This window comes from Bactrocera latifrons, unplaced genomic scaffold (assembly GCF_001853355.1).
Source record: "Bactrocera latifrons isolate USDA-ARS-PBARC rearing strain unplaced genomic scaffold, ASM185335v1 scaffold_225, whole genome shotgun sequence".
Taxonomy (NCBI): Eukaryota; Metazoa; Arthropoda; class Insecta; order Diptera; family Tephritidae; genus Bactrocera; species Bactrocera latifrons.
This window is the reverse complement of record NW_017535797.1, coordinates 386,617-414,066: the sequence shown is the minus strand read 5'-3', so window position 1 is coordinate 414,066 and position 27,450 is coordinate 386,617. Positions and strand designations below refer to the sequence as shown.

General features: G+C 35.4%; 5 protein-coding genes across 11 annotated transcripts in view; 1 reads left to right on the top strand and 4 right to left on the bottom strand.

Annotated features, from left to right (window-relative positions):
• The window catches only part of LOC108968691, a 41,934-nt gene extending 23,531 nt beyond the window's left edge, over positions 1 to 18,403 (bottom strand). For both annotated transcript variants that reach the window (XM_018932859.1, XM_018932860.1), the window contains exons 1-2: positions 17,120 to 18,403; positions 400 to 818 (exon numbers count right to left, since the gene is read on the bottom strand). In XM_018932859.1, the coding sequence (XP_018788404.1) occupies positions 400 to 818; positions 17,120 to 17,903 (1,203 nt within the window). In that variant the 5' untranslated portion in view covers positions 17,904 to 18,403. The remainder of the gene's footprint in view (positions 1 to 399; positions 819 to 17,119) is intronic.
• Positions 18,404 to 18,676: 273 nt separating this feature from the next.
• Positions 18,677 to 20,559, bottom strand: LOC108968686 (putative nuclease HARBI1). Of its 3 annotated transcripts, none has more exons than XM_018932851.1 (6): positions 20,289 to 20,559; positions 19,950 to 20,219; positions 19,709 to 19,886; positions 19,501 to 19,639; positions 19,295 to 19,439; positions 18,677 to 19,227 (listed from the first exon to the last, which is right to left on the bottom strand). In XM_018932851.1, the coding sequence occupies exons 1-6, from the start codon at positions 20,480 to 20,482 to the stop codon at positions 18,999 to 19,001; spliced, it is 1,155 nt and encodes a 384-aa protein (XP_018788396.1). In that variant the 5' UTR covers positions 20,483 to 20,559; the 3' UTR covers positions 18,677 to 18,998. The 3 variants fall into 3 exon arrangements, with proteins under 3 accessions (XP_018788396.1, XP_018788397.1, XP_018788398.1); XM_018932852.1 differs by having other exon boundaries at positions 19,055 to 19,213; XM_018932853.1 differs by having other exon boundaries at positions 19,075 to 19,193.
• Positions 20,560 to 20,937: 378 nt separating this feature from the next.
• On the bottom strand, positions 20,938 to 22,330 carry LOC108968682 (GTP-binding protein 10 homolog). Its single transcript, XM_018932844.1, has 3 exons — positions 22,163 to 22,330; positions 21,589 to 22,111; positions 20,938 to 21,531 (listed from the first exon to the last, which is right to left on the bottom strand). Exons 1-3 carry the CDS (start codon positions 22,202 to 22,204, stop codon positions 20,945 to 20,947), a joined length of 1,152 nt encoding a protein of 383 aa, XP_018788389.1. The 5' UTR covers positions 22,205 to 22,330; the 3' UTR covers positions 20,938 to 20,944.
• Positions 22,331 to 22,532: 202 nt separating this feature from the next.
• On the top strand, positions 22,533 to 25,118 carry LOC108968681 (tRNA-dihydrouridine(47) synthase [NAD(P)(+)]-like). Of its 3 annotated transcripts, XM_018932842.1 has the most exons (7): positions 22,533 to 22,663; positions 22,725 to 22,881; positions 22,941 to 23,241; positions 23,316 to 23,552; positions 23,628 to 24,073; positions 24,134 to 24,274; positions 24,345 to 25,118. In XM_018932842.1, the coding sequence occupies exons 1-7, from the start codon at positions 22,632 to 22,634 to the stop codon at positions 24,768 to 24,770; spliced, it is 1,740 nt and encodes a 579-aa protein (XP_018788387.1). In that variant the 5' UTR covers positions 22,533 to 22,631; the 3' UTR covers positions 24,771 to 25,118. The 3 variants fall into 3 exon arrangements, with proteins under 3 accessions (XP_018788387.1, XP_018788386.1, XP_018788388.1); XM_018932841.1 differs by having other exon boundaries at positions 23,316 to 24,073; XM_018932843.1 differs by having other exon boundaries at positions 23,316 to 24,073; positions 24,134 to 24,278; positions 24,345 to 24,512.
• A 360-nt stretch (positions 25,119 to 25,478) lies between these two features.
• The window catches only part of LOC108968694 (fructose-1,6-bisphosphatase 1), an 8,822-nt gene continuing 6,850 nt past the window's right edge, over positions 25,479 to 27,450 (bottom strand). For both annotated transcript variants that reach the window (XM_018932868.1, XM_018932869.1), the window contains 2 exons: positions 26,418 to 26,758; positions 25,479 to 26,313 (listed from right to left, as the gene is read on the bottom strand). In XM_018932868.1, coding sequence (XP_018788413.1) covers positions 25,636 to 26,313; positions 26,418 to 26,758 — 1,019 coding nt within the window. In that variant the 3' untranslated portion in view covers positions 25,479 to 25,635. The remainder of the gene's footprint in view (positions 26,314 to 26,417; positions 26,759 to 27,450) is intronic.

Below are 27,450 nucleotides of genomic sequence, written 5' to 3'. Positions count from 1 at the left end.
AAAATAAAGTAATTAAAGTGAAAATTAGAATTCTTAATGATAAAAAATAATAATATTAATTAAATTAATGTACACAACTCAATTGAAAAAGGTAGGAAATTAAAATTTGCATTGAAAAAGGAGAAAAATTATATTAATAAAAAAATAAAATCCACATTAACACAAAAATAGTTAAAGGCATTTAATTAATTTTTTTTCAAACTATACCAAATAAAATTATAAATTAAAAAATTGATAAAAACAATAAAACAAAAATTAATATATTTAAAAAAATATACATAACTAACCAAAGTTTTCACTTATCAAGCCAACAAAATAATTGATATAAAACCATAGTGACAATAAAAGATTTGCAATATTTGCTGACTTTCTAATGACTTAACTGCATTGTTAGCTCACCTTATTCTGTGACGCTTCCGGCATTTCCTCTTTTATATGAATTTGCGGTTCCAGTTTTACTGTTAACAAGCCGGCTTCGGCCATGGCATCGTGTGATAACATTTGCTGTTGCAATTGTTGCTCACGTTGTTGTTGTTGATGCTGCTGCTGCAGTTGCTGTTGTTGCTGCAGATGTTGGTGTTGTTGTTGATGCAGATGTTGCTGTTGTTGCAATGCATGTTGTTGATGTTGCAATTTCTGGCGCTGTTTTTGGTGTTCCAACAGTTGTTGTTGTTGTTGCTGCTGCTGATGCTGAGGATATGGTTGTAAATGCTTAGGAAAATTCATATAACCAGCGTTAGGATTCATATTTGTGCTTCCTGTAGCAATGGCTTCATCGACCGTACTAACTTTATTGTACGCATCATCTGTGGGTTCGGCTGTGAAACATAGAAAATGAAAATCATTCGACATAAGACTCATTCGTGAGTTCGTAACAACTTGCCGAAGCCATACAGACACAGGAACATACACAGATATACACACATCCATACAAAAAGCAAATAGATATCTATAGTATATATATACATACAATATAATCGAGTTATAATACATAGACGGTAAGAGCGGCAAGAAAAGTTGCCATATAATCTAAGTATTGTATAAGGGAAGGCAAGTCAAGTCAAGGAGAGTCGATTCGATTCGAGTTGAGACGAGTGTAGACGACTTGCAGGCATGTAAATGCGGGGTGAGAGTCGAAGAAGTCATTAATCAACAAAATTTTGTTACTTCAATTTCGCATAAAACACCAGCAACAAATACAGGCGAGCAGCACCAATGCACACACACACATATGCATGCATACATACATATATTTACACAGGCAAATATAATATGTACGTTTGTTCGTTTGGCCTTTGCGGTATGGGTGCAAACAACTACAAAAATATGTATGCTCAAAGGAAAAGGGATATTTAAATCCGGATAATGGATGAGATTGTTAGGCTTATAAGGGCACTATCGACCATTGCTATCCGTAGAATACTTAAGAAGAAGTATACATAAGCACACAGCACATACAAAACAAACATTGGAAGACAGTTTGTATTGTTGTAGCTTATCGGGAAGCAAGTGTAGAGCGTTTTGCCTCCACACCCGAACAATTTATAAAGAGTTGAACAACAGAACTTGTATAATAAATTACAAAACCAAGATGATGAAGAAGAAGAAAACAATAAAACACAAAATGAAGCTGTGTAAAAGCCGCACAAGATTGCTGCCGCCTTATATATGTATATTGTACATACATACATAATACATATTTACTCTAACACAGGTTCATAGCTAAATCGATAGTAATTTGCTTTCCCTAAAGGTAGTTGAAAACTTTGCTCTTCTGCCTTAGATGAAAATAAAAAACATAGCAGTAAATTGAGGTTAGAGAAAATTGGAACTACCCTTAAATGTTTGAGACTGAATTTGTGCTATATAAAATTAATTTTGATGTAATCTGAGACTAGCAAAAATCATGAGCGTGTGCTGGGATTTTGTTCTGACGCCACACTGAGTTATGCAATGACTTATCATTGAAACCATCGCAGCAGCTGTATGTTCACAGATTGACACTGTGTTTGGAACTTGGAACGAAACCAAAAGAACGAGATAACCGAATTATATTTGCGACTTTGTATATACATCTCTGGGGTGCCAAAATTTCCGTGTGGCGAGTACAGTTGTGTAGACATAGCTGCTAGAAGGCGTTTAAGTTTAATATAAAGGGTGATCCAAGTAGCTGGCGAATGACACACGTGATGTTTTGCTCCAAGGCCTGAACCTAAGCGGGATTGTCCGCATATTTAGACTTTACATGTCCAACGATGTGATATCACACAATCTCTCAATAACTCCATTGATTGATTGATGCGATGTGTGAGAAGTGGCGCTGTTTTGTTGAAACCAAATGTCACCGAGATCACGAGCTTAAATTTCAGGCATCAAATAGTCGGTTGTCATAGCGGGTCCAAGACATATGTACCCGTTCCCACGACAGTCGGGTCTACGAAAACCGGAACGGACCAGGATTTTTATCCGGCCAAGGACTGTCAACTCGGCAGAATTCTACCATTACAGCAACAACACCGGTGATTCCACCGGTCAACAAACCACACCAAACCAATGTTTTTTAGGATGAAATGACAGCTCTTGAATCTCTTCAGGTTTCTCTTCGTCCCAAAACGGACAATTTTGCTTGTTTACATATCCATTGTGCCAGAAAGAGTGAGTTGGATCGTTGCTTTCGAATAAAAATATTTCTTTAATCAAAGAATTGTTAATAAAAGAACTTGATTGGGATTGACAGCTATATGCTTTAGTGAGCCGATATTGGCAGATCCAACAAATGCACAGCTTCCTGAAGTTAAGGAACGTATGATGCATTTTCTTTAACCTTCTTCAACCATGTGTTGAAACAGTACAAATGCACTATCACTACAGCAAACAATCCTGAACAAACAAACATCAAAACAACCTTGAGTTGAAACAATACAACAACCTTATCTTAGAACAAAAGAAATGAAATAATGTTATATATGTACATCTGTATCTAAGTAATTGTAATTGTCTTCAAAGTTGATATGATTTAACACTTTCATAGATGTAGTTTCTAAAACGAATTTTTTTACGTCAAACGCCGATGAACTGTCAAACAACTTCATGCTCATAGAATTTGTATGAAGCATCGCTCAACGGCCATTTTGACAGTTTGAAGTTGATTGATGACGAAGGAGCAGGAAAAACAGTAGATAAAATGAGAAAATCGATAAAGAAAACACAATTGAAGAGGTAATGCTCGAAAATGCTACGAAAATATGCGGCAACAAATGGAAGGTTTCAATATCGGAGCATAATCCTGTAGATCCCAAAGTGGTGATTTAGTGGCTGATGTTCAGAACATACTCCAGTTATGGAGTCAAGACTTCTCCAGCCTGCTGAACGGCAGTGAAAGTATAGCAGATGAAGATGGTGAACCCGATTTCCCTATCGATGACGATGGAATAGATTTTCCATTGCCCGTCGATGATGAGGTTCGAATAGTAAGAACGCAAACTGCCTATGTCTGAACTTGGCATCACCGTAAAGCTAATACGGCTGTGTAAGCTGGCGTGGTGCAACACCAAAAGCTCCGTCAGTATCGGGAAAGACTTCTCCGAGGCATTCTATACCAAGCGAGGTTGCAGACAAGGAAACTCCAAATCCTGTGACTTCCTCAATCTATAGCTGGAGAAAATAATACGAGTTGCAGAGCTAGATAAAAACGGTATTTCTATAAGAGTGTACAGTTGGTGGAGTACACCGATGATATCATTGGCCTCAACAACGGCGCGGTTAGTTCTGCTTTTTCCAGACTGGATAAGGAAGCGAAGCGTATAGGTCTGGCGCCAAATAGCTAAAAGAAGAAACGATTGGCGCGCTGAACTTAACTCGGGTATAGCCGCGTGAGCGGTTGTACGGAAAATATCTTTTAGTTGAGAATTGTTTATTTGGCTTCAGCCACGCAGAAGAACGTCATGCCTATAGCAGAAGAGGACGATTTTTTCGTATAATTAAACACATATTTAATTCTTTTCATCAATATTTTTAATGCGTATATATAAGAGATATACAAATTTCCCCTAAAAATTTTAAAACAATTGGTGAAACAGTTTTTTTAATTCCCAAAAATAGTATTTTTACGCTGTCACACTAAGTCCGCCCCTTAATACAACTTAATTAGGTTAACAGAAAATCTAAATTTATTGATAAGGAGTATGAATATATGTAGTGTTTAATGAATATATTTATTATGTTTCAAAACAGTTTGTATTTTTTTTTAATTCTTATTGTTCTTACATATGTTTGTCTGATGATGGTTCTGTTACCAGTCCGACAAAACATAGACTTCCATTTTTACTGATTTTTTGTATAATCTTTTTTTTTTTTCAGAAGTCAATGAATCAATCAATGAACTAAATTTTAATTGACATTAAAGATGATGTACTATATAAATCAACAGCCTAAAATTTTTTTGTTAAGTTCATTAAGATAATATTGAGATTGTTTGAGAGCAGAGGCCGAAAAAATGCTTCTTCCAGACTAGCTGACCAATTTTATTTCATTTAAAACATATTACATCTTAACCGGCTGAAGATAGAATATTATCTGAGTTAATGAAGTTGAATTTCAATATCATACTCAACACCAGCTTTGAATTTTACTGCTTCAAACAAGTTCTGAAGGTAAGTTCTCAGATGAGATAACTCCAACCGTTTCATCAAGAATGATAGAAACCAAGAATGCGACATACAAATACAGATATATGACGGTTATAGAATAAAAAGAGATAATAAAGAAAAACTATATACTTATAATTTAAGAAACGTGATGATAATCTAAAAAACTTTTATTTTCGGAAAGGATTTTTCCAATTATTTTTCAGAAATATCATGAAATCTAAAGTAAATTTATTTCTAATACGAAGTTAAGAACAAATGAGCATAACATCTAAGTATATGCATGTGTATATTGTCTTCATAACAATAATAATTATATAATACTATGTGCAGTGCGTAACTTTTCCGCGCGTTCAATTTGCAGAATACTGTTGACATGATGGTTTTTGGATTCTTTTCTGGCTATGGATTTTGGGTTAGGATATGCTTTACAGAGAACCTGAACGCCATTCGAAAGTAAGAGAGAAAGTACTCAATAGACACAAGAAAACCATATTGTTACTTAGGATACTCATAGTCACCGAACGCCAATTCAATGGGGAATGTTTCGGCTTTAATGAAAGCCTAAATGTCAATAAAACATTTAACATCAACAAGAGGTTACTCCATACACTCCAACATACCTGGAAAAACGAAAACTTTTTTGAACGCATTGTACAAACATATTTTTCCAGCATCTATTGGGTCGTACACTAAGTAATATCGTTTGTTGACAACAGCTGATCTTATTGATTTTTGTCGCAGCCAACATTACACTTAACCACTTTATCGTTATATAAATATTTGAATTTTTTTTATTTTAATTTTTTATTTTTTTTGGAATAGTGTATTTTTGGTGCCTTATCGAAGATGGAAAAGAAAGTCTTTTCAGCATAGTTTACTGTTTTACTATCAATAGGGTAGAAATGTCCTTCAAGCAAGGCGAAAATTATGTGATGTGTTCGGTGAAGATGTGTTGACCGAAGCCAATGTCGAACTTCGTTGCGGCAATTTCCATATTGAGGATACAGCACGTCCTGGAAGACCTTTTGAAGTCGATGTGGAAAAAGTAAAGTTGTTGGTCGCAGCAAATCGTCATTGTGTTAACAACTCAAGAGATTGCTGAAAGATTAAATTTGTCGAACGCGGCCATTCACGTAACACAAAAAAAATCATCTTTAAATTGCACTAAAAAAAACGAAAATACTAAGTAAGATAAAAATCCAATATCTTTACTGTTTAAAACAAAACAATTTGATTTTAGCCATCTTCATGATGCGTTACACTACGTTCTACATTCCATACTATGGATACCTTTCCAAAAAGATAAGTCATGGAGTGCAATAAAATATTGTACGTAAGAGGTATAGAAAAAGAAGATGATTTGTGATTTCTGTATAAGTATATAGTATAACGAAAAAATGCTTATTGTATTCACTGCTGAATGACACAAGAGAGAAATTTTTCGACATATATGAGATATGTATGTATGTACTACAAATTGCTTAAAAATTCCAGCTTCGCAAACTCGACTGAAAAGAACATACAGAAAAGCAATTTGTGCAAAAACGTACCTTAATCTGATGAAATAAATTCTGATTTTATATTTTTCTCCAAAAACAATTTCCGGAACTTTTGTGAGTGGTTAGCCACCCTAACTATTCATAAGCTGTCATAATAATGAAGGATGCGCCCTATCGAATATTTATGTACATACATACATATTTCATAAAAGACATAGTTAACGTAACCGTTGTTTGTATTTCGTTGGACTTGAAGCAGATATAGAAATACTTAATGCATATTTTATTTTGTATATACATATACTATATGTGTGTATATTTATATATGAAAATACAACTATGTATCTGACTATCTGTATTTATGTAATCTCTAGAAATTAGATATCGAGCCCACAATATCATAATTCAATAAAAGTTTGTGAGTATAACACCCTTAATATATGATAAATTCATTCCAAAAAACGTACTTACTAAAAGAATTTTAAACATGTATAGATAAAAATTCTTGGCTGTAATGACCTTACAATTTTACTGGCGTCCGTCTAATCTGCAGAATGACGCAAATCGATTTATTTTTTGGCTCAAATTTAACTGGCAGTATTCAGTACCGTAAAGCTTACACCGAAGTGCAGATGCTGTGTAAAAAAATATTCTATTGCAACGTGAATCGGCTAGTAAATGTAAGGGGTGATCCATTTCGGCGTTTCCTACTTTTTTAAAGCAAAAAACATAGAAACTTCAAAATTAATGACGAATGTTTACTATCATACGAAGTAACATAGCTACGTCTCAGATTATCCAGCCGTTGAGTGAAATTTTCGATGAGTCGTTCGAGCATTTCGACTGGTAACTGGCGAATGACACGAGTGATGTTTTGCTCCAAGACATTAATTTAAGTGGTATCCCCACAGGAAAAACTCAAACGGTGTGATATCACACAATATTGGTGGCCAATCGACCGGCCAAAAAGGTGAAATTGTCTGCTCACCGAAGTGTTCTTTAAAATGTTATCAAAATTCGATAAATCGATGTTTCGGAGATGTTCAATTCCATTTCTATCAATTTCAATTATGATTTCGGCTGATTTTTGAGGAATTCACGCATAATTTCGATGGAATTTCCAGTGATCACGAATTTTGATTGGCCCACATGTTGATCGTCATTTATGTCCTCACGACCACTTTGAAAACGTTAAAAGCACTCGCGCACTCTGCTATTGGATAGGCCATAATCGCCATCATCGCCATCATCGCCATAAACTTGTTTCATCAATTGAAACGTTTCGATACAAGTTTTCCCAACTTTAAAACAAAATTCAATGTTGGCTCTTTGTTCGAAGCTCATTTTCGCACCCATAACAAAAACATACTGACACTTAAAACGCAATAACTTCACTTCCAATCGATAAAATGTCATGAAATTCATCATCATTCACTGGACAATCGATAAAGATAGCCGATTCTAACGCACTAATCGACATATAGATGGCTTCACAAGGTAATGAATGCTGGGTCTCAAGATGGGTATTGGTGTTGCGAACAGTATGCTCAGTGGGCCTTTTATGTTGACCATAAGTTGAGTAAAGGCTATTAAAACAAGTACCTGTACTTGGATCACCCGTTATGTTTTTCTCAGGATTTCACTTATATCAATCGAGCGATGTCCTTGCTTGCGTTGCGATGTAGTGAAGGATCCTACGAAGATCATTGCTAAACTAGTCGGCTCACAGCAGGTATTCGAAAGGTAGGGAATTTCGAACTTTTAGAATGCGTCAATTTTTGAATAATATCAGGAGGTGTTACAAGGAGATATATAGACTAATTTGAATATCTAATACATATATACCTATTTACACTTATTATATCAGACTCAGCGAAATCTATGAATTTATTGCACCACTGGTATATGTGATCATCACCAGAAATAACTTTATGTATTAGAGCAATATTATATACCATACATTGTTAGAAATTAAAAACAAAACTCCGAAATTATTATTCTGGTATTTATTGTAGATTTATAATACAGTAATATTAGATTCGATCCTTTTAAGTTTCTTATAAACATTCGATCTTTAGTTTTGAAGCGAAATAGAAAACTTCACAAATAGTTACAAGAACTGTTGTCGATTTGAAAATCCTTTGCCGGAAAGGACGAAGGTTAGTTTACCGGATAGTATCGACTGTCATGAAAATGGGCGATATTTAGGTTCTTGTATCCTGAGAACAAAACAGGTATTATCGATTAATAGTTAGAAATTATTTAAAATTGAAGAATCATTTCAGATCTTTTCACATGTAAACGGAGTTTATGGGTTGCTAGGCGACCAAAAATCTGAGAAAATCCTAAAATTATTAAATACTGAACTGTTTCTTAAATGATTGACTATATAACCCTTTATATCCACTTGCAAACAGGAAAATCTTGTTTTTTTGCGACCGGAGTTTAATTTTGATAAACTTTTCATTCCCATGATACCGTCGCCGACCTTCAGGACCTCAGAAAAGAGATGTCTGGCGATGGAGGTCTTTTAATATAAATAAATGTAAATCTTTGAAGGACTAGTAAAAAATTTTATTTTTGTTTAATTAGCGGCTTCTTCAAAAAAGGTTTTGTAAAAAATGTACACAATCTGAGGCTTAAACAATTTTCATTTGTTCTCATGTGCTTATTTCCGTTCTTGATTGTGTCAGAAAAAATATATGTAGGTTGCCTTTTATATTATGGAATTTGGCAACCCTACTGTTGCAATCTGGCAACTGATAACTTTATCGTAAAGTTTGGCCTTTTAGATGCTACACATACTCGGAACGTTTTGAAATACCGAGTGCTATTTGTGTGGTTTACAATAACTTAAAATATTGATCTCGGGTAAAAATGCAATTTGCACTACAATTTAACACAGAAACAGTTCATCGATGACCTTTATTAAATTTTTGGCGATTAAGTTTCATCAAGAACAGTGTTTATCGATAGTATGGTGGCTTCAATCGAGGTTGTAGATCACTCTAAAAGAGATTTCGTGAAGGTCGTCCAAATCAGTTGTTGTGCCAGAAACTATTAACGCTGTGCGCAAACTGATACTGCAAGATTGTCATGTGATCTATCGTGAGATAGAGACAACTATAGGCATTCGTGGGACTAGCATACATTAAATATTGCATGTGCCTTTGATTGTAAAAAACATTTGTTCACGTTGGAGTTCACAAAACTGGGCGATCGCTCACAAAATGACTCGTGACGATTAATCGAGAGTAGTGTAAAAAAAAATACGAAAGTGATGCTTCGAAAGACGTCTATAAAATCATGACAGATGTTGAAACGTGGATTTCGGATTTGGACTTATAATCCTGACTTAAAGAGATAGAAAATAATTGAGGCTTTTCACTGCGACCTATGTTCTATTGTTCCCTCTCCTACATCACATATGGTCACAAAGGTCCCGTTTTCTGAACAATTCCAGGAGTTTGTTGGGTGCGACTGGGATCTGACTTAGAACCGAAAGACTTCTTTTTATTCCAGTACAAAAAATTAACTAAGTACTCAACGTTTTTCGACACCAGAAGAGGCGGTGGACGGGTTCAGAACGCATGCTTTGTAGGAACCTCACTTAGAGTGGCAAAAGTGCCTAGACAAACTCATGTATATATAGATCCTAACGGGGAATGTTTAAAAAACAGTAAAGGAATTTTCGTTGACTAAAATTTGTTCTTGTTCTCTGACAAAATTTCGTGTATAGTGTATACGGTGTAATCATAAGATCGGTTAAAAAAATGGCTCTTATTTAATGCAACACCGTAATATTCTCGAATAATGTCGAAACAATTTGAAGGTATACATAAAATCACACCATCTCAAAACACTCATATTGAAGCACCGTTATTTGAGAGATACATACATAAACGTATGAATGTACAAGTGGAACAGGCGTTAACCTTATTGACAATAAACAAAACACATTGAAGCTGCAAAAAGTAACGGTACGAGCAAGTAACAAACTAATGAGACAAAAACGAAAAATAAAGACACAACAATCAAAATATGCTGGAACAAGTACAAATAAGCAAAAATTAAAAAATAAATTAAAAGTATTATTATAATATGACACAAAAATCAAAGTAACAACAGCAAAAAAAAAAAAAAAGAAAGAGATAACAACTACAAATGTATATATAGTTATACAGAAAACAGTTGGATCGATTGAATGGCTATTTAAGGTGGCTGGATATATAAAATTAAATGACACTGACGTTGCGCGCAAACAAGACGGCAAAACCGTATGATGTACGACGAGTACTACGATGCACGAGTTACGAGTACGGTACAGTAGATGCCAAGCGAAATCATTGCCCCAGAGCAGCTAACGAATAAGTAATCAATTTAGAATGTTTTTTGGTTTTTTTTATCTTATTTTGAAAATTACTGTACCTTATATATGGTATGTATGTATGTATAGAAAAGATATGTATTTGTGTTGTTATTGTAATATGTATGGGTTATGGTTTCATAAAATGTATCTAACTTACTATCTACTCTACTTATAGCTATGCGGACAAAAGCGACGGACAGTACGTTGTGCCATTTGGTATAGCTGGATAGCTGGACAACTGCAGAATGAGATAGAAATGTGAAAATTTTGTCATTTTATTACACAGCAAGAAGAACGATTTTAATATGATAATAATTATAATTTATTATACCATTTCGTATTGGCAAAAACGAATGTGTAGGATGAGGCACATAATGGTATGGTATTGTAGGGCGGCGGACCAATAAAGAAACAAGCAACTATATCATATATACAAAGTATAGTAAGTTAGTTGGTATACTTACAAGCTATACAATGATGATATATAAGTATAGCTATGGATAGAGACTGAATACATTCTATTTTGTTATGGAAAGTGTAGAAGACGACGTATGTACAGAGACAGGCATTGTACAAAGTACAGATACAGAGAACAATGTAGTTGAAAGCACGTTGGAGCACAGAGCACAGAGCTCAGAGCTAACAAATCAAGCATCCATATACGAAGTAGAAAAGCAGCAGAAAGAAACGCAAACAAAAACATACTTATAGGTAGGTAACGAACGTCTACACATACTAGCTGTATTTATATAGTAGCTACAACATGCTATAGAAATAAAATACTTTGTTGAAGCGAATCCAGTTGGGTTGGTTGTTTGGTTTGTTGGTTGCTTGGTTGGATGACGATGATGACGACGACGACGTTCAAAGTTGATTGTAATGGCAGATAAATACGAATGCGACTGTATTGTCGACGACGATGGTAGAACGACGATATGAAACCGACCGACCGGCTTACAGACGACACGATTGCCGAAACAAATGTGAGAATGCTGTTTTGCGACGTAGCAACGTAGCAACGTGGCGGACATTAAATGGGAGGCGTTGGCACGCCACTGATTTATAAAACCAGCTAGCTAGCAAGCTAGCTAACCGCCAGGCAAACCACCGAAACAGTCAGGCAGTTAGGCAATGGAGCCACAGCTAACCAACGAAACAACTAACCAATCTATAAAATCAGCCAACTACCTATACAATACACAGCTAGTGTCTACCCATACAATGGTGGATACTTTGAAAACTCGCATTACAGATGCACGCATACAGACATAAAAACTATATATATAGTATATCCATACAGTTAGAGATAGAGGTATGCATACAGCCAGCCGAAAAACCGATGTTTGCACTTACTTATATATAATATATGAATGTAGAGTGCACTTGGACTCATCGTATAAGTCTTTATAAGTAAAACGCTCTATAAAGCGAACATTAATACTGTATATAGGGAGACTATATGTAGTTACAGATGTCGCTGTGCGGCAATTCGTGTAAATATCTCTGCAGAATATTGTATTTCCATCTGCTATGTGTAACCAGCGAATATATCTACTATATAGGTATACATATATGTATAGCTATAACAAAATCTATACACACAACCAATGTGGTTATAATCCCACTTGGTTTCGAAGCGTAATCATACGTTGAAATCTATGGAAACTATGAAAAGCTTTTGCTTGATTTTGGTTTCTTTCTTGTTTTCTGTAATTTTTTTTGCACAATTTATTACATTTTCTGCAAAATCATTACAATTTACTTTCGTGCGTTTTAGTTTTGCCTTCGGTTTGGGTTTCTACCATTTGGGTATGTTCAATTTACACTTTATTAGGAATAATTACGATGGTATATGGGAAAAAGCAGATAAAATAAAATGTGTTATGTATAATATATAGTATGGTAAGGAGTGTATATGGTATAAGGGAGAGTGTGTGTGTATGAAGTGCAGTCAGACGTAATCCCATTTGAAATTTGTACGGGTGCTGTGAGAGAAACCTAAATACACACAAAAAAAAAGAAAAAAAAGCGACCCAAGCCAGGCGTATGCCATGCAGAGTATAAATAATGATGGGTTTGCTTGGATAGAGATGGAAAAGATGGAGTTGGATGAGCAACATAAAGTTGAAAATAAAGCTGAAACCAAAAAACACCAAAAAACAAAAAAAAAAAAAAACGAATGCAAAAAACACACACAGAAGACGAGCAAGAAAACCAGCACAACAACAAAAACAAGAACGTATATATAAAGTACACAGAGTATGACTATTGAAATTCAACGAGCAAGTAAAACTTTTCGAACAAACTTTAATGTAGTAATTGAAGAAGATGCCAAAGCGAAGCGCACACAACGCTTATATCATATGTATTGCGTAATATCTATACAAATATAAATATATAGTATATATAGCTATAGATGTTATATGGAGCATTATTATATATATATGTAGCATAATGTCGACTATAGTCGACGAGCGAAAAACGACAACGCCGAAGCATTATTATAATGTATTGGTTTGTGCCGAGGGTTGGGTCTTGGCGTTGAATATACCATTTTGGTATAGAGCAATAATTTCCACTACTTGTTTTTATATTTTTGCACTAACGTTGCTCTGTGTAGATTTTTCTGGTATACACATTATAGAATTTTGTTGCGTGGAAATTATCAGAGAACATGCAGAAAGCAGAAGAGACATCTTATGAAGAATTCAAATTTCATATTGATTCTTTGACAAATGATTCTATACAAACAGATTTACGTATGTACATAATATATACATTTTATATAATAGCTTTTCAATTCATCTATTAGAATCCGAACTCTGCTTATGTCATTAGCGATAAGGAACGAAAGAAAAAACGAAAAATGTGCAAAGATAAAATTTCATAAATGGAATAATTTGAAGAAATATTTATACTAGGCACCAACGAAATAAGATAACTTAAGCAGGTACTTTGTATGCGAATCTTGGAAAATTTGTGTATAATCGTTTTGCCGATTTGATTTTTCTGCACTTCTAGTAATTTTGAGCTATCGACAACGGAATTAAGTAAAATATACATATATAATATATCTTCAATGAAACTCGAGAACAAATTATATGCTTTCCGGATTACACGCGATTTCCAACGGCCCTAAAACAAAGAGATTCTCTACGCTGGAGTGATTGCGGCTTTCTCTCTAAAAACAAATCTACTACCAGATCTTGCCCATACAAATGGCGGCGTGTAGGTTAAGTTAACAGGTAGAACCCAATAGTTATCTCACTTGGACAGCTTAGAACGCCGGACCGCTGTGATACTTGAAAAACTTCTATATACTGGATCATAAGAACCTTACAAATTGACAAATCGCTGTAAGTCTATCGCAAATTTGTTAAAGTTAGTTTCGAGCATGTTTTCTGGTTCGCCGAATGTAAGTTTACCAAGATGTTTGAGCCTCAGTCTTGCAAAAAGTAGACAATGGAGGAGAAAAAGCCTGGATGTTTTCTCCTCATCCACCTCCACACAACTTCCACAACTTCCACAACTAGCGTTTATCAATATTTCTAATCAAAATAATCAATAATACCTATTTGACAAGGTCTGGTAAGAACTAACACAATTGTGGCATGATGAACTTTGCTCAGAGCAAGTAGTTCAGTAGATGTCGTGCATTCTACTGTAGGCCAAAAGAATTTTGCAGTCGCACCACCAATGAAGATCCAACTCGGTCTCATTCCGATGTAAGCGGGGCAAGGGTGTCCCTTCTGGATAGCTCATCGGCTATGCAGTTCCCAGCGACTGCGCTGTGACTAGAAACCTAAACGAGTCTGATGATGAATTAACTGTATGCTATTTGTAGTGAGGGCAGACACTCTTTGACTAGATTCGAGTGCTCAATTAACTAGCACAACCCTAGTATTGCTGCTGTGCTCATCTCTCTGAAAGATGCTGCACTTCGTAACAGTTTGTCTACCGCCACCTTTAAAGCAGTCACTTCTGTCTGAAAAAGCACTACAGTGGTTTGGTAGCCTAAAGCTAAAATTCACTTAGAGCTTCTTACAGAAAACTCATCTTCAAACTTCGCTCCCAGCTTCGACCCATACGTGATAAAGCTCACTGCGCTTCTAGCGAGAAGCTGAGGAAAGAAAAAGTCTTTCCTACCAGTCTCTGCGTGGCAAAATCCAAGTTTCAAGAATGCAAATGAAGGAGAAGAGAATATCGGCATGTTCTTCTCTGAGCATTAGAGGACACTTCGCAGCATTAGTGATATTGTTGGTATAGTCTGCAGTGCAATGGGGAACGCAATGCCGGTGAGGAACGCTGTTGTTGTTGTTGTTGTTTTAACGGTTATCTAGTCCCCGTTAGGGTGGTCATTTGTGTTGTCGTCGAGGTCATCTAACGGGAGGCCAAAGAAACGTGCTGTTTCTACGGGGTCGGACCACAGGGAGGAGGGTGTTGGATGAATGAGGTTTGTAGGGCATGCAAAGAGATGGTCTGTATCATGCGGGGACTCGTTACATGCAGGACATACATTGGGTGTGTCAGGATCAGTTCTGGATAAGTAGCAGTTTAACCTGCTTTTGGCAAGCGTAGCCATTCCTCCATCTGAAGAATACACAATAGAAAATAATTGGCTTGACTTTTCTCTGTAGCTCCTCTACAGCAGGTTTTAAAACTTTAGACGCATTTTATATCAACATCTACTCGTAAAAAGACTGAGCCGAACAACAAGCGTATGCAACATTCTGTTACATATTGACTCATATAGACTGAAAAGAAGTCTAGCTTTGATGTAAAAAAAATATTGTTTTTGCCTTTAAACATAAATGTGTTACTTTTTACACCTTTGCCAACAGAACAGTGTTCATTTATGTTGTTGCTGTAGTATACTTTGAGCGTATACGCTATTTCTAAAATATCCGTATAAGGTATGGAAAACTGAGAAACTGGCAAAGTTTGAGATTACAAAACAGTCTAAGTATTTTAGCCCTTGAATGATGACTCAGCATTTTGTTTTTCCCGAATTTAATACCGGTTTAAAAGAATTTCATATATACTTGATTTAAGGGTAACACGCATTTTTTGTAAAATATACTGGTTTCGATACTCTCAAGTCGTGCTGTAAGATATTATCTTATCAACAAATGTTTTTGAGATAAGATATTACTTCAGGAAGAAATGGTAAGACCTCTAAACAAATAACAATTTTAATGTCTACATGCGGAATATCTGCTATTGGAAGCGTTAAAAACAGTAAATGTAAGAAGAATACTATAAAAATGTTGCAATGATTGTCAGTTTAGAAGAAACCCCAATTTTACATATGGAAACTGCTTATTAAGTGGAAAAGAAATTATAAAAAAATATGTTTTCCAAAAAAGTGCAGGTTTAAAGACTTTAGACGCTCGTTGATTTATTTATTTTCAACCTGCTACAATTATTATTACATGTTTACCAAACTGTAATATACATAATTTGCTCAGGTTCGTGCTAAGCACAGACACGCAATCTAATTTTAATTCAAAGACTCAAAGGGTTACATACGTATGTATATGTGTGTATCTGAAAAATTGAGGCACTAGCTTATGTATAAGTACAGAAACGGTCGGTCATGACTAAATCGACTCAGCTCGCCACGTTGATCATTTATATATAAACTTTATAGGGTATCTGAGCTTTCCTTCTGGATGTTTGAAGCTTCGTGGCAAACTTATTATAACCTGTTGACGAATTAATTAAAATGATTTCAAAGCTTTACAAAATAGTAAAATAATATAGATTTCAATGAAGAGTCTCGGTTTTTTCAACCTAGCAACATATCTCCAGGTCATAGGATCCATAAGATCCAGACAACTTTCAAGTGATAATCATTTCCAAATATCTTTCACTATCTGCAACAAATACATAGAATTAGTTGGTATTCCTTCAGCAATACTGAACGGATCGGCACATAACCTCAACTCCTTTGTAGCAGCGTACCATATTGAGATCATGTGCAATATATGTAGGTACAATTCCTTCAAATGTTTCAATTTTATTCCTATAATCCTACAATTGAAGGCCTCTTTGACGATTTTAGCAGAGAATTTTTCGATATCTTAAGTATCCTGATGTGTTTTTTCTAGGTTTCATAATTCTTTCTATCATTTCCCGCAAAGTAATGATATAAACAAGTGATATTAGTGTCAGCATTTAAATATTACTATTTTTCTATAGGAAGTGATATGTGATATCTGTATGTATTTTTAAATAGCATAATTTCAAATAATATACATAATTGTAAAAAAGTTGGCTTTTTAAATGGTTTATCAGTTTTGAAGCCGAAGTAGCACATGATAATACCTGATAAAAGCAAATACTGCATTATGTGATTTTTAAAATGCGAGTGTGTACATAGATGCTCATATACATATATGTATGTATAAGCAAATGATATACGTACATATGTATATTTTATTCAAAAAAATGGTCGTTTTGGTGTTTGTTTTAGTTTAAAATGCACTACCGATAATAAACACAATTTTGTTTCAGTCCTTTTTTCTAACAAATAGTTCAGTTTTTTTTTCATATTTATCACGTAAACAATTTGAAGTAGCACATACGCAATATTTACTCACTTTTTATTATCAATTCTTCCATTTCGATTGTTGGTGTGAGAATTTGCTCCAGTGGCTCCATTTTTATTCTTTCCGGTGGCAAAATTGTGTGTTGTTGTAGCTGCTGCTGCGGTTGCTGTGGTGGCGGCTGTGGTTGTGACTGCGATGCCTGTGTGTATGCACAACCGCCCACACTTGTTCTCCTTCCACTTTCACTAGAAGTCGGCATGCCAGACATACCGGCATTGTACGCGCCACCGGCGACAGAAGAAACATTGACATGTGAAGGCAAATAACCACCCACCCCGCCACCCGCAATGCCTACACCAACAGCTGGTGCTGTAGACGTGGCCGTAATTGCCGAGGCATTTCCACTACCTATATGATGGCCAGCCATATCAAGGTCAAAGCCGCCGACTCCGCCGCCGCCACCGTTGCCACCACCAACGAGGCTACCACCACTCGTGTCATATAAACAACCACCCCTACCTAGTGTATTTCCAAACATGCCAGGCATGCCATTACCACTCCTCATACCGGTGGCGGCAGCAACATGTGCATGTGCTGCGGCAGCAGCAGCATATTGTGCTTGTTGTTGTTGTTGTTGCTGCTGATGGTGATGATGTAGCTGTTGTTGTTGCTGTTGATATTGTTGATGCCATTGTCGTTGCTGTTGTTGCTGATGCTGCTGCTGATGATGATGGTGTAAGAGCTGTTGTTGATGGTGGTGGTGTTGCTGTTGTTGTAGTTGATGATGCTCAAGTTGTTGCTGTTGTTGTAAATGTTTGTTTTGATTTTGCGACATGGCGTTGTGGAAGTCAAAACACAACACTCACAACGCCGCCGTCGCACGTTTTCAACGTAGCCGGTAGATTTTTTCTCTTTGCCGCTCTATTTCTCCGCACTTTCTGTTTTGTTATTATTTTTTTTCGACTTGTTTACGCTATGTATTCGGCACACGTTTTCGTATATAATTCGGCTCGTGCTTCTTCTTATTCTTTGTCTCCCCCTTGCGCGCAGTTTTTTAATTTTTTTTTTTGTTTTTGCACGGCGCCTTATATACTTGGAATTTTTTGTATATGTACAAGCAGGGACCTCTGCTACCTTTTACATGTTAATCTGATTTTCACACACATTTTTCACAAACAAATTTCTGATTTTCCTTAACAAATTGCAATGCAAACACAAATTAACCACTTTAACTTGCAAAGGCACATAAAATTTGTTTTTATTCCTCAAATTTTCCACTATTTTTCGGCAATTTAAAAATTTTTTCACGAGACGTGCAAATTTTTCCAGCTAACACCATTAAGTTCTTCTCTCTTTTGACTAGTGTCATTTTTGACAATGGACATCGAATAGCTTTCGTGTAGAGTTGMCATGTACAAATGAGTACAAATTTTCAACTCTCCAAATTGAGCCAATGTTATAAATTTGTAGACTTGAGACATGTGTGCAGAGAATGTGTTTTATTATATTGGTATTATTATAATACACGTTCTCTGACGTGTGGATTATAGATAAATTGAAACATTTTGAAATTTGTGAAATACATTCAAGAATTAAGGCAATAATGAGTAGTTTAATAAAGATATAACTTTAATGTAACAACATGTCTGAAGATAGTAAGAAACAGCAAACACAAATATAGTGACTTCAAAATTTACGTTACATTCTTTCACGTAAAATATAGTGGATACATGAGTATAAAAAATACTAATATGCATTTCAAGTACAAAAAAACAAAAATAAGATAACACACATTAATAAAAAATTATGTAGTACAAAAGAATCACAAAATAAATGTAGTTTCGTACAACACAACAAATAAGTTCTCTTTGCCTCTTAAAAGTAACTGTTAAATGCCACTCTATGACAATTTCAGGTATTTTTGAAATTATTAATTTAGTCCATACAGATATTTTTTAATATATTCCCGATTTTCGTGACCACTTGTCCATATATCTTCGCACATTGCATTTGGCAGTGGTTTACGTTTGGGTACCACTGACATCAGTTGTTCATCTATGGCACAATTTTTGGAAAGCAAATAGTTATGTATGGTCACACAGGCGGTGACAATATTTGCAGCAATCTGGTGATTGTAAGGCAAAACTGTTTTGAGGCAACTATATTAATGATGAGATAGATATAAGTACGTATTATAACTTAAACTAGCAGCTTCGTGAAACCTACCGAAAACGGGATGTAAGCATAATAGTAGCAGTATCTAACACGCTAAGCATTGCTTCTAATAATGCATTAAATCGAAAATCCGGTAGAGATCTTGGATTTCTATAAGGATTAATTAGGATATCATCTAAATTATAACCGCGATCAGCTGGAAAAAACATCTAAATTTTTTAATTTACTACTAAGATTCTTTATAAGTATATATTTACCAATTAGCCATGCAGGTGCCGTTACAAAGAGATTTTTCATAATATCATATATGTGACTATGTTTCCAGACGAATATGTCACTACTTCCACCAGGCACTCGGGGATTCACATTTAAGAAACGATATTTGTTATCACAAACCTATTTTAGAAGAAAGCAATTCAAATTACATAACTATAAGGCTAATCACAAATACAAAATATTATTTACCACTTGAACATTAATTGCTAAATTGCCATGTTTGCATTTAAAATCTTGCTTTTGTGTTGCAGCCACTTTAGAAAGACGTACATGGAAACAATCCATAACACCAACTACATGCGGTATACCGTATCGAGAATTGAAACCGTGCTTAATATGCAAAGTCTCTTCGTAATTTGAAGGGAATCTGGATGTAAAAAGTTTTAAATTTTTAGTATCACCTATTATTTTATCTGGCGTGCTTACTCACACTATATAATCGGTGGCGAGAAAATGTACTATTATCTGGCATACCTCGGGCACACATCGTTGTAAAATACTTTCTGCGTAACTTCGAAAAGCATCTAAATTTTGTAATGCACCAAAATGACCATGCGCTAAGTATGTAAGCGTAGTTAGTACACGTAAATCGAATGGCATACGATTATTATCTAGCTCTGGACGATAGTAGGTACGGAGACAGAGTACAAGTAAAAAATCCTGGAAGAGCCACTTGTCGAGTCGAAAAATATTTTTAAAGCTAAGTCAAGTCGTAATAATATATCAATTAAGTAGGGTTTATAATAGGCTAATAAATAGGAAAACTTACTAATCATCCGATATGTCAAAGGGATTAGGAAGTACTCGTAATTCCTTACAACGCACAAATGCTATTACTTCTTTTGCAAAAAGCTTTTGAACATTCATTGTTGTGAAGCGACTCTCTTCGCAAACATCTTGTTTGTCCTGCAAACAATCAGTTTGTAGCCCACTAAATAGGCAAGTGGCCAAATCCAAATCCATTTGCGTAAATATTGTGTTTTAAACGAAATTCAATTATTTTCAGAAACAATTGATTGAACAATTATTGACATTTTAAAATATAATATGAAGAAATTCGAATTGATAGATGTAACGGCACATTTTCGAAAAAGTAAGAAATGTTGCCAGATTGAAAAAAAAACAAGAAAAACACTAACTTCGGTTGCGCCGAGCTATAACACCCTTCACAAAAGTTTCTATACAACTTGATTTTGATTGATATAGAATGGTGCGATATCTGCGGTTCTGAAAAATTATAACTTTTTAGAGAAAAGAGCACATGTGCTAAGTTTCAGATAGATATTTAAAAAACTAAGGAATCATGGATATGGTCAAATCAACTGAGATCTCAGCATAATTTTCAAAAGTTGTTTTTCTTATTTAATAAACAATTATTCTTATTTATTACACTTTTTAAATAAATATAACAGTTTCGCTATAAAATTAAGTTATTTTTGGTCCTCGTTCACCAATTTTTATTTTTAATTGCTCGCGTAGTTCCAATGCATCAGGCACATATTTTCGCGCCGCTACGTTATCTAGGACGTCTCGCAGTTCCTCTTTAACAACATCGACGCGTTTTTCGTTTTTCGCAGATATAGGTATAATACGTTCGATATTAATAAGTTTTGATGGTCTTATTTCTTCCGGACATTTTTCCAAACCATGCTCCAAATTATTGATAATTGGTTTTATAGCTTTGTAAACAGCGGAAGCACCTTTTAAATCCATTTTATTTACCAGTAACACGCACGGTTTATCTAACAACGTCTCGTCATATAGTTCTAATTCTTTGTTGAGCGCATAAATATTTTCCAAACAATCTCGTTTCGCATGCTGTGCACCTAAACAGAAGCCAAATATATCCACCATAATGAGCAGTAGACGAGTACGTTCGACGTGTTTCAAAAATTTATGACCCATGCCAATATTTGCATGTGCGCCCTCAATGAGACCAGGCAAATCAGCAAGGGTTATTTGACGTAAATCAGGATATTCTATAGTGCCGATTTGAGGACGTATAGTTGTGACTGAAGTTAAAATAAAAATTATTACTGTTACATGAATTAGCCTTACCTAGAACTTACATGGATAAGAGGCAATTTTCGGATTTGCGTTCGAAATAGCTTTGAGCAGTGTACTTTTACCAGCATTAGGAAATCCAACAAGCCCAACATCGGCAATCAATTTTAGATCCAATTTTACCGTACGATGATCACCAGGTGTACCTAAAAAATTATTACCCGTACAACCGCCTGTGCCACCGCCTGCTGCAATGCATGTTGCATTATCTTCATTTAAATCACCCAACAACTGGCCACTTTCGTCATATACTTGTATACCCGTTGGCACTTCGACACGCTCGTCCAAACCTCGACGTCCAAGTATGCGCACTTTACTACTGTCTTCACCACTAGAAGCAGCTATACGCTTTGTTTTGTACTTCTGTGCTACATTGCGCAGACTGACACCATCTTTAGCCACAAAATATACGCAGCCACCCTGACCACCAATGCCACCATATTTTGGTATGCCATTTCCTCCGTGTCCACCACGCACTGTCAAACGCAGACTGTCGATGAAAGCGTTACGTAGGTGTGCGCGTACAACCTACAGTAATTTAATAAGAATTTTACGCACTTATTAATGAAAATTACGCACCTTCCTTTCAGCTTTTAATAAACACTTAAATAGTTGTACCATTTTATAATTTTATTTCATGCCGAAAGATTTGCCGGTTGCAAAATAAAAGTGCTATGAGCAGCAAATTATAAAATTGACAAATAAAAATCAGCTGTTTTTGCTGATAACGGGTGAGTACATAAAAATGTTCTGCCAAAAATTCTGTCTTCTAATTGTTTTTAAAATTTTCTTTTTTCTATTTTATATATGTGTCAAAAATGTAAGAATTTCAATTTTGTTCAATCTTAAATTCGTACTTTGACTAAAAAGCAACGTTTGTGTTCTATAGGAATTATAAATTATGAAAAAAATGAAAAAAAAGTATTTTGTGTTTTCATTCACAACGTGGCATCTCTGTTTCACCACTATTTTTATCAACACGTGCTTACCGCTTATTCAATGCATTTTCATTGCAATTATTACAGCCGCACAAAACAATAGTAAACAAATGGAGCCTGGAATTTGCTATATAAAAGAGGAGTAAGTGATAAAATATATAAATAAATATATTCCAGTTAATTTATTAAAAATCATTTTAAAGGTATCTTGTACCCGAATTAAAAAACAATGCTGCACACCAAGATCCCGTTGAGCACGATAATAAAAGAAAATCTGTCGAAGATAATGCAACAGAGAATGGAAAACCACAAAAATATCAAAAAACGAATAAAAAAGAAAGAAAACGTGGTCAAAATAAAGTGAGTGCATGTTAAAAATATATTAACAAAAAATATTGCTAAAATCTATATCAAATTAGAACCGCCCAGTATTCAAGCAAGACAGTTCACTATTCTTATGTCATTCATTAATGAATGGTCCGGATTTGGAAAAATGTGCACATGCAAATTGCCGGTATGTGCATGATCTAGCTGCATACTTAAAGTCGAAACCCGAAGATCTTGGTGTAAAATGTCCAGTATTTGACGCTATAGGATTTTGTACTCGTGGCGTTACTTGCCGTTTCGCTAAAGCGCATCTGGATGCTGAAGGACGAAATATCAAGTCACCACATTATGACGAAAATAAAGCGCGCACAAGTATGAATGGAATAACAAGTGGTAAATTAACTTTTTCTGTTAATTTTTTGTATTTTTTATTTAATTTATTTTTATTAAAATTATATTATTGTTAGAACTGCAGGTGAGACTTCGAAAGCGTGAGTATGATTTCACACGCAGCAAACAATTAGTCAGCCAAGCCGACAAATTGCGTGACGAAAGGAAAAAGAAAGGAGAGGTGAATGACAGCGAAAATCCTGTTGAAGACACAATTGTTGAAGATAAAACCACTACTGAAGCAATTGTAGAAGCAGTGAACTCACCTGACACCGAGAAACCAATTGGTGCAGTTGTAGATGACGCAGAAACTGGTGAACGTGATATAGCGCAAAAGCGACCTGTCGATTTCGCCGAAAAACTGATACTTTCTCCTCTGACTACTGTAGGAAATTTACCATTTCGACGCATTTGCAAGGAATTTGGTGCAGATATAACATGCGGAGAAATGGCTTGCGCTGTACCACTTGTTAAGGGGCTCACTCAAGAATGGGCGCTTACGAAGCGACACGTAAGCGAAGATGTATTTGGTGTACAGTTATGTGGCAATAATCCAAATATAATTGCGCAAGCCGCACAACTGCTACAAGAGACTGCAAGTATCGACTATATTGATCTAAACATTGGTTGTCCCATTGAATTAATCTATCAACATGGCGGTGGTAGTGCACTTATGCGTCGTACAAATATATTGGAAACAATTGTACGTTCATGTTCAGCAATGTCGCCAAAAATACCATTTACAGTGAAAATGCGTACCGGTGTCTACGCCGACAAGAGTGTAGCGCATGAGCTTATGCCATTAGTGGAGGAATGGGGTGCAGCTGCTGTGACGGTTAGTAACGTAAATTTTTATTTCAAGCTTTTATTACATAACTTTCAATATTATAAATAGTTGCATGGACGTTCACGTGAGCAGCGTTACATGAAAAGCGCTAACTGGCAGTATATTGAGGAGTGTGCAGCAAAAGTAAAACATATACCAGTGATAGGCAATGGTGATATACTAAATTTTGAAGACTACATTGAGAAGAGTGTAGGTATATAATGAAATAAATTGTAATTATAAATATAAATATTAATAATTACTGTTGCTCAATTACTAGGAACAAGCGCCACACGTTTCTTCTGTGATGATTGGACGCGGTGCCTTAATAAAACCTTGGATTTTCAAAGAGATTAGGGAACAAAAGCCTTGGAATCCCACTTCCATGCAACGTTTTGATATTTTACGTACGTACGTTAATTATGGCCTGGAACATTGGGGCTCTGATATGAAAGGTGTGGAGAATACACGTCGCTTTTTGCTCGAATGGCAATCGTTCATGTATCGTTATATACCCTATGAACTATTGGCAAATCCGCCACAACAAATCAATCAACGTCCGCAAAAGTTTCGTGGACGTGATGAAATGGAAACGTTGATGAGCTCGCCCAATTCAACTGATTGGGTGCGCTTAAGTGAAATGTTATTGGGGCCGGTGCCGGCTGGTTTTAAATTTGTGCCAAAGCATAAAGCCAACGCATACTAGTAATAAACTAAAGTTAGAAAAGCAAGTAATTGCGCCACAAGTAAGCGTGCTTTAGTGTTATACATATATGTGTATATATATAATATTAAGTTTGACATTTATACCTGTATAATAACGTATAAAAAAATTTTAAATAGCATGAATTAAGTTTTTCAAATATTTTTGGAGTAGAAATTCTTAGCGTACAAACTAAAATTCTGTCGTTAGAGTAATAGTGTTGCAAAACGACTTTTTGAATGCTTGTAGCGTAGCATATTTGGTTTAACTGTGCTGAAACTTTAATATAGCACAATATTTAACTATTAAAAAACTCGCTTGTGAGGCGTAATGAGAATTGGGAAATTGGGGTATAGTAGAAATCGACTCAAAATCGTTTCTGTACGGTTTTAATTTTTTTTTAAATTATTTTACCGGAGTTCTAATACCCTTCACAAATAAAAAATCGGAATCTTTACGTATACAATCCAAATAACATGACATCAGTAACGGTAAATTGACCTTTGGCCTATGTAAGCTACATAGGGAGTGTAAGGAATGTCCTTAATTTTAATTAATGTAGTAAATACTGTAAACAATATTTTTTATACAAAATAGTTTTATTTTTTATTCATTTTTTAAACTACCCCTAATTTTTTTTAGTTAAATTTCTATTAATTTTTTTTTGCATTTTTCATTTTTGTTTTTATATAATTTTTCCATTGTCTTCACATTTTCATATAACTTAATCAGGCATCATCATCTTAGGCTAGTAAACAATAAACTTATATTGGCAATTTCTTAGTCAGTAATAAGTCAAACGTGAGCAAAACACAAATACAATAAATGTTTAGCTGTGTTTTCGCACCTAAACTTTCGCGCTTTTCAGCTACTTTTGCGCGGCTTGCACGTAACTCAACGCTTCCTCCACATCCTGCTTGGAACCGAGGAAAATGGGGCTGCGTTCGTGTATTTTCTGCGGCACAATATCCAAAATGTCAATGCGTCCATCACTGGCCAAACCGCCGGCTTGTGTCATCAAAAATGCCATCGGATTGCATTCGTACATCAGACGCAATTTACCGTTTGGTGCGGACTTAGTTGCAGGATAAATAAAAATACCACCATATTTAATGGTGCGATGTACATCGGCCACCATCGAGCCAACATAGCGTGCACCATATGGTTTACCCTTGCTGGGATCCTTCTTAGCGGCAATATAACCAAATACGCCCGCATCCCAATCGTAGGCATAACCCTCGTTAATCGAGTAGATTTTACCCTTTTCCGGTACACGCATATTCGGATCGGTCAAAATGAATTCACCAATTGCCGGATCGTAAGTGAAACCATTAACGCCCGCACCCAAACTCAATACAATAGCAGTGGCTGAACCATAAAGCGCATAACCGGCGGCAACAATTTTATTACCCGGCTGTAATGCATCTTGTATGGTGGGTTCACCTTCGGTTTGACGCCGATAAATGGCGAAGATTGAACCGATCGAGACCAAACAATCGATGTTCGAAGAACCGTCGAGCGGATCGAAGCAGACCACATATTTGCCCTGTAGTGTCAAGGTATAAAAGAATTGCAAATAGAAATTTGTTATTTTTTTGCATTAAATTATTTTTATTTGCATATATACTTGGCTTTTGCGCACATACATACCTGTCGCTCCAACTCCACCTCAATCGCATTTTCATTCTCTTCGGACACCAGCAGCGCCGTGGTGTATGACGATTTTAACATATTGATAAAAAGTTCATTCGAAAGTACATCTAGCTTCTTCACCTCCTCACCTTGTACATTGATATCGCCGGCTATGCCATGCAATTTGGCTATGCCAGCCTTACGCACCGCCGAGGCGATGGCCTTGATCGCTGTCTGTATGCAATTGAGCAATTGTGAGAGATCGCCGGTGGCATGTTTGAACTTGCGTTGCTCCTGCAGCACAAACCGCGTCAATGTCATGGCATTGGAATCGAACGCTTGACCGGTCTCCATATTCTCTGTGTGTGTGATAATGTCAAAGTGAAATTAGTGTTTGTTTGTAAGCATAAGTGTGCATATGTTTATATAAAAATTATGAAAAAGTGCAATAAGTGTTTTAAAAGTGTTTAAGCAGTTACACGAAACATACATACAGATACTATATGTATAGTTATTAACAGAAGTGGCAAAAACAAAAATTTGATTAGGCACAGTAAGTGGATTTACATACATACATATTATTCAAGTATAAATATTTTTTAATAAATGTAGATATGTATTTAGACGTTAACGTTAATGGCTGCTAGTGGTAGAAACAAATATTGGGAGAAGAGTAAAGGTGCGTTTAGAATTAAATTAGTTAGGTTGAGAAAAATTTTTATCAGGCATGTTAACAAGCACAATAATTTACAAAATTACACACAACATTTTGAAATTGCAGCTGCTTTGGAAAAATAACGGTTTAGAGGTGCATATAAGGTAGGAGAAAGCGTATGAAATAGGAAATTTCGCTGGAAGAAAAATATGTGAGGAATGTTTTTTATAAAAAAGTAGTATTGTATATACATACATACCTACATATGTATGTTTATGTATTATGAAAGAAATTTTTAATTAAATTTACTTAAAAAAAACTATTTTCAAAACAATTTTTAACAATGGAAAAATAAGTTTACTTTAGAGTAATGGCAAGATTTTGTTTTATAATAAT

Bases quoted from the DNA above. Each gene is read 5' to 3' on its own strand.
- LOC108968681 (XM_018932841.1), top strand. From the start codon at position 22,632: ATGGAGCCTGGAATTTGCTATATAAAAGAGGA. The intron at 22,882-22,940 runs GTGAGTGCATGT...ATATCAAATTAG, and splicing joins GAAAACGTGGTCAAAATAAA to AACCGCCCAGTATTCAAGCA. The intron at 24,074-24,133 runs GTTAGTAACGTA...TATTATAAATAG, and splicing joins GGGGTGCAGCTGCTGTGACG to TTGCATGGACGTTCACGTGA.
- LOC108968686 (XM_018932851.1), bottom strand. From the start codon at position 20,482: ATGGATTTGGATTTGGCCACTTGCCTATTTAGTGGGCTACAAACTGAT. The intron at 19,887-19,949 runs GTGAGTAAGCAC...TTTTACATCCAG, and splicing joins CTCGCCACCGATTATATAGT to ATTCCCTTCAAATTACGAAG. The intron at 19,228-19,294 runs GTAGGTTTCACG...TCATTAATATAG, and splicing joins ATGCTTACATCCCGTTTTCG to TTGCCTCAAAACAGTTTTGC.
- LOC108968682 (XM_018932844.1), bottom strand. From the start codon at position 22,204: ATGGTACAACTATTTAAGTGTTTATTAAAAGCTGAAAGGAAG. The intron at 22,112-22,162 runs GTGCGTAATTTT...AAATTACTGTAG, and splicing joins TATTAAAAGCTGAAAGGAAG to GTTGTACGCGCACACCTACG. The intron at 21,532-21,588 runs GTAAGTTCTAGG...TTTTAACTTCAG, and splicing joins GAAAATTGCCTCTTATCCAT to TCACAACTATACGTCCTCAA.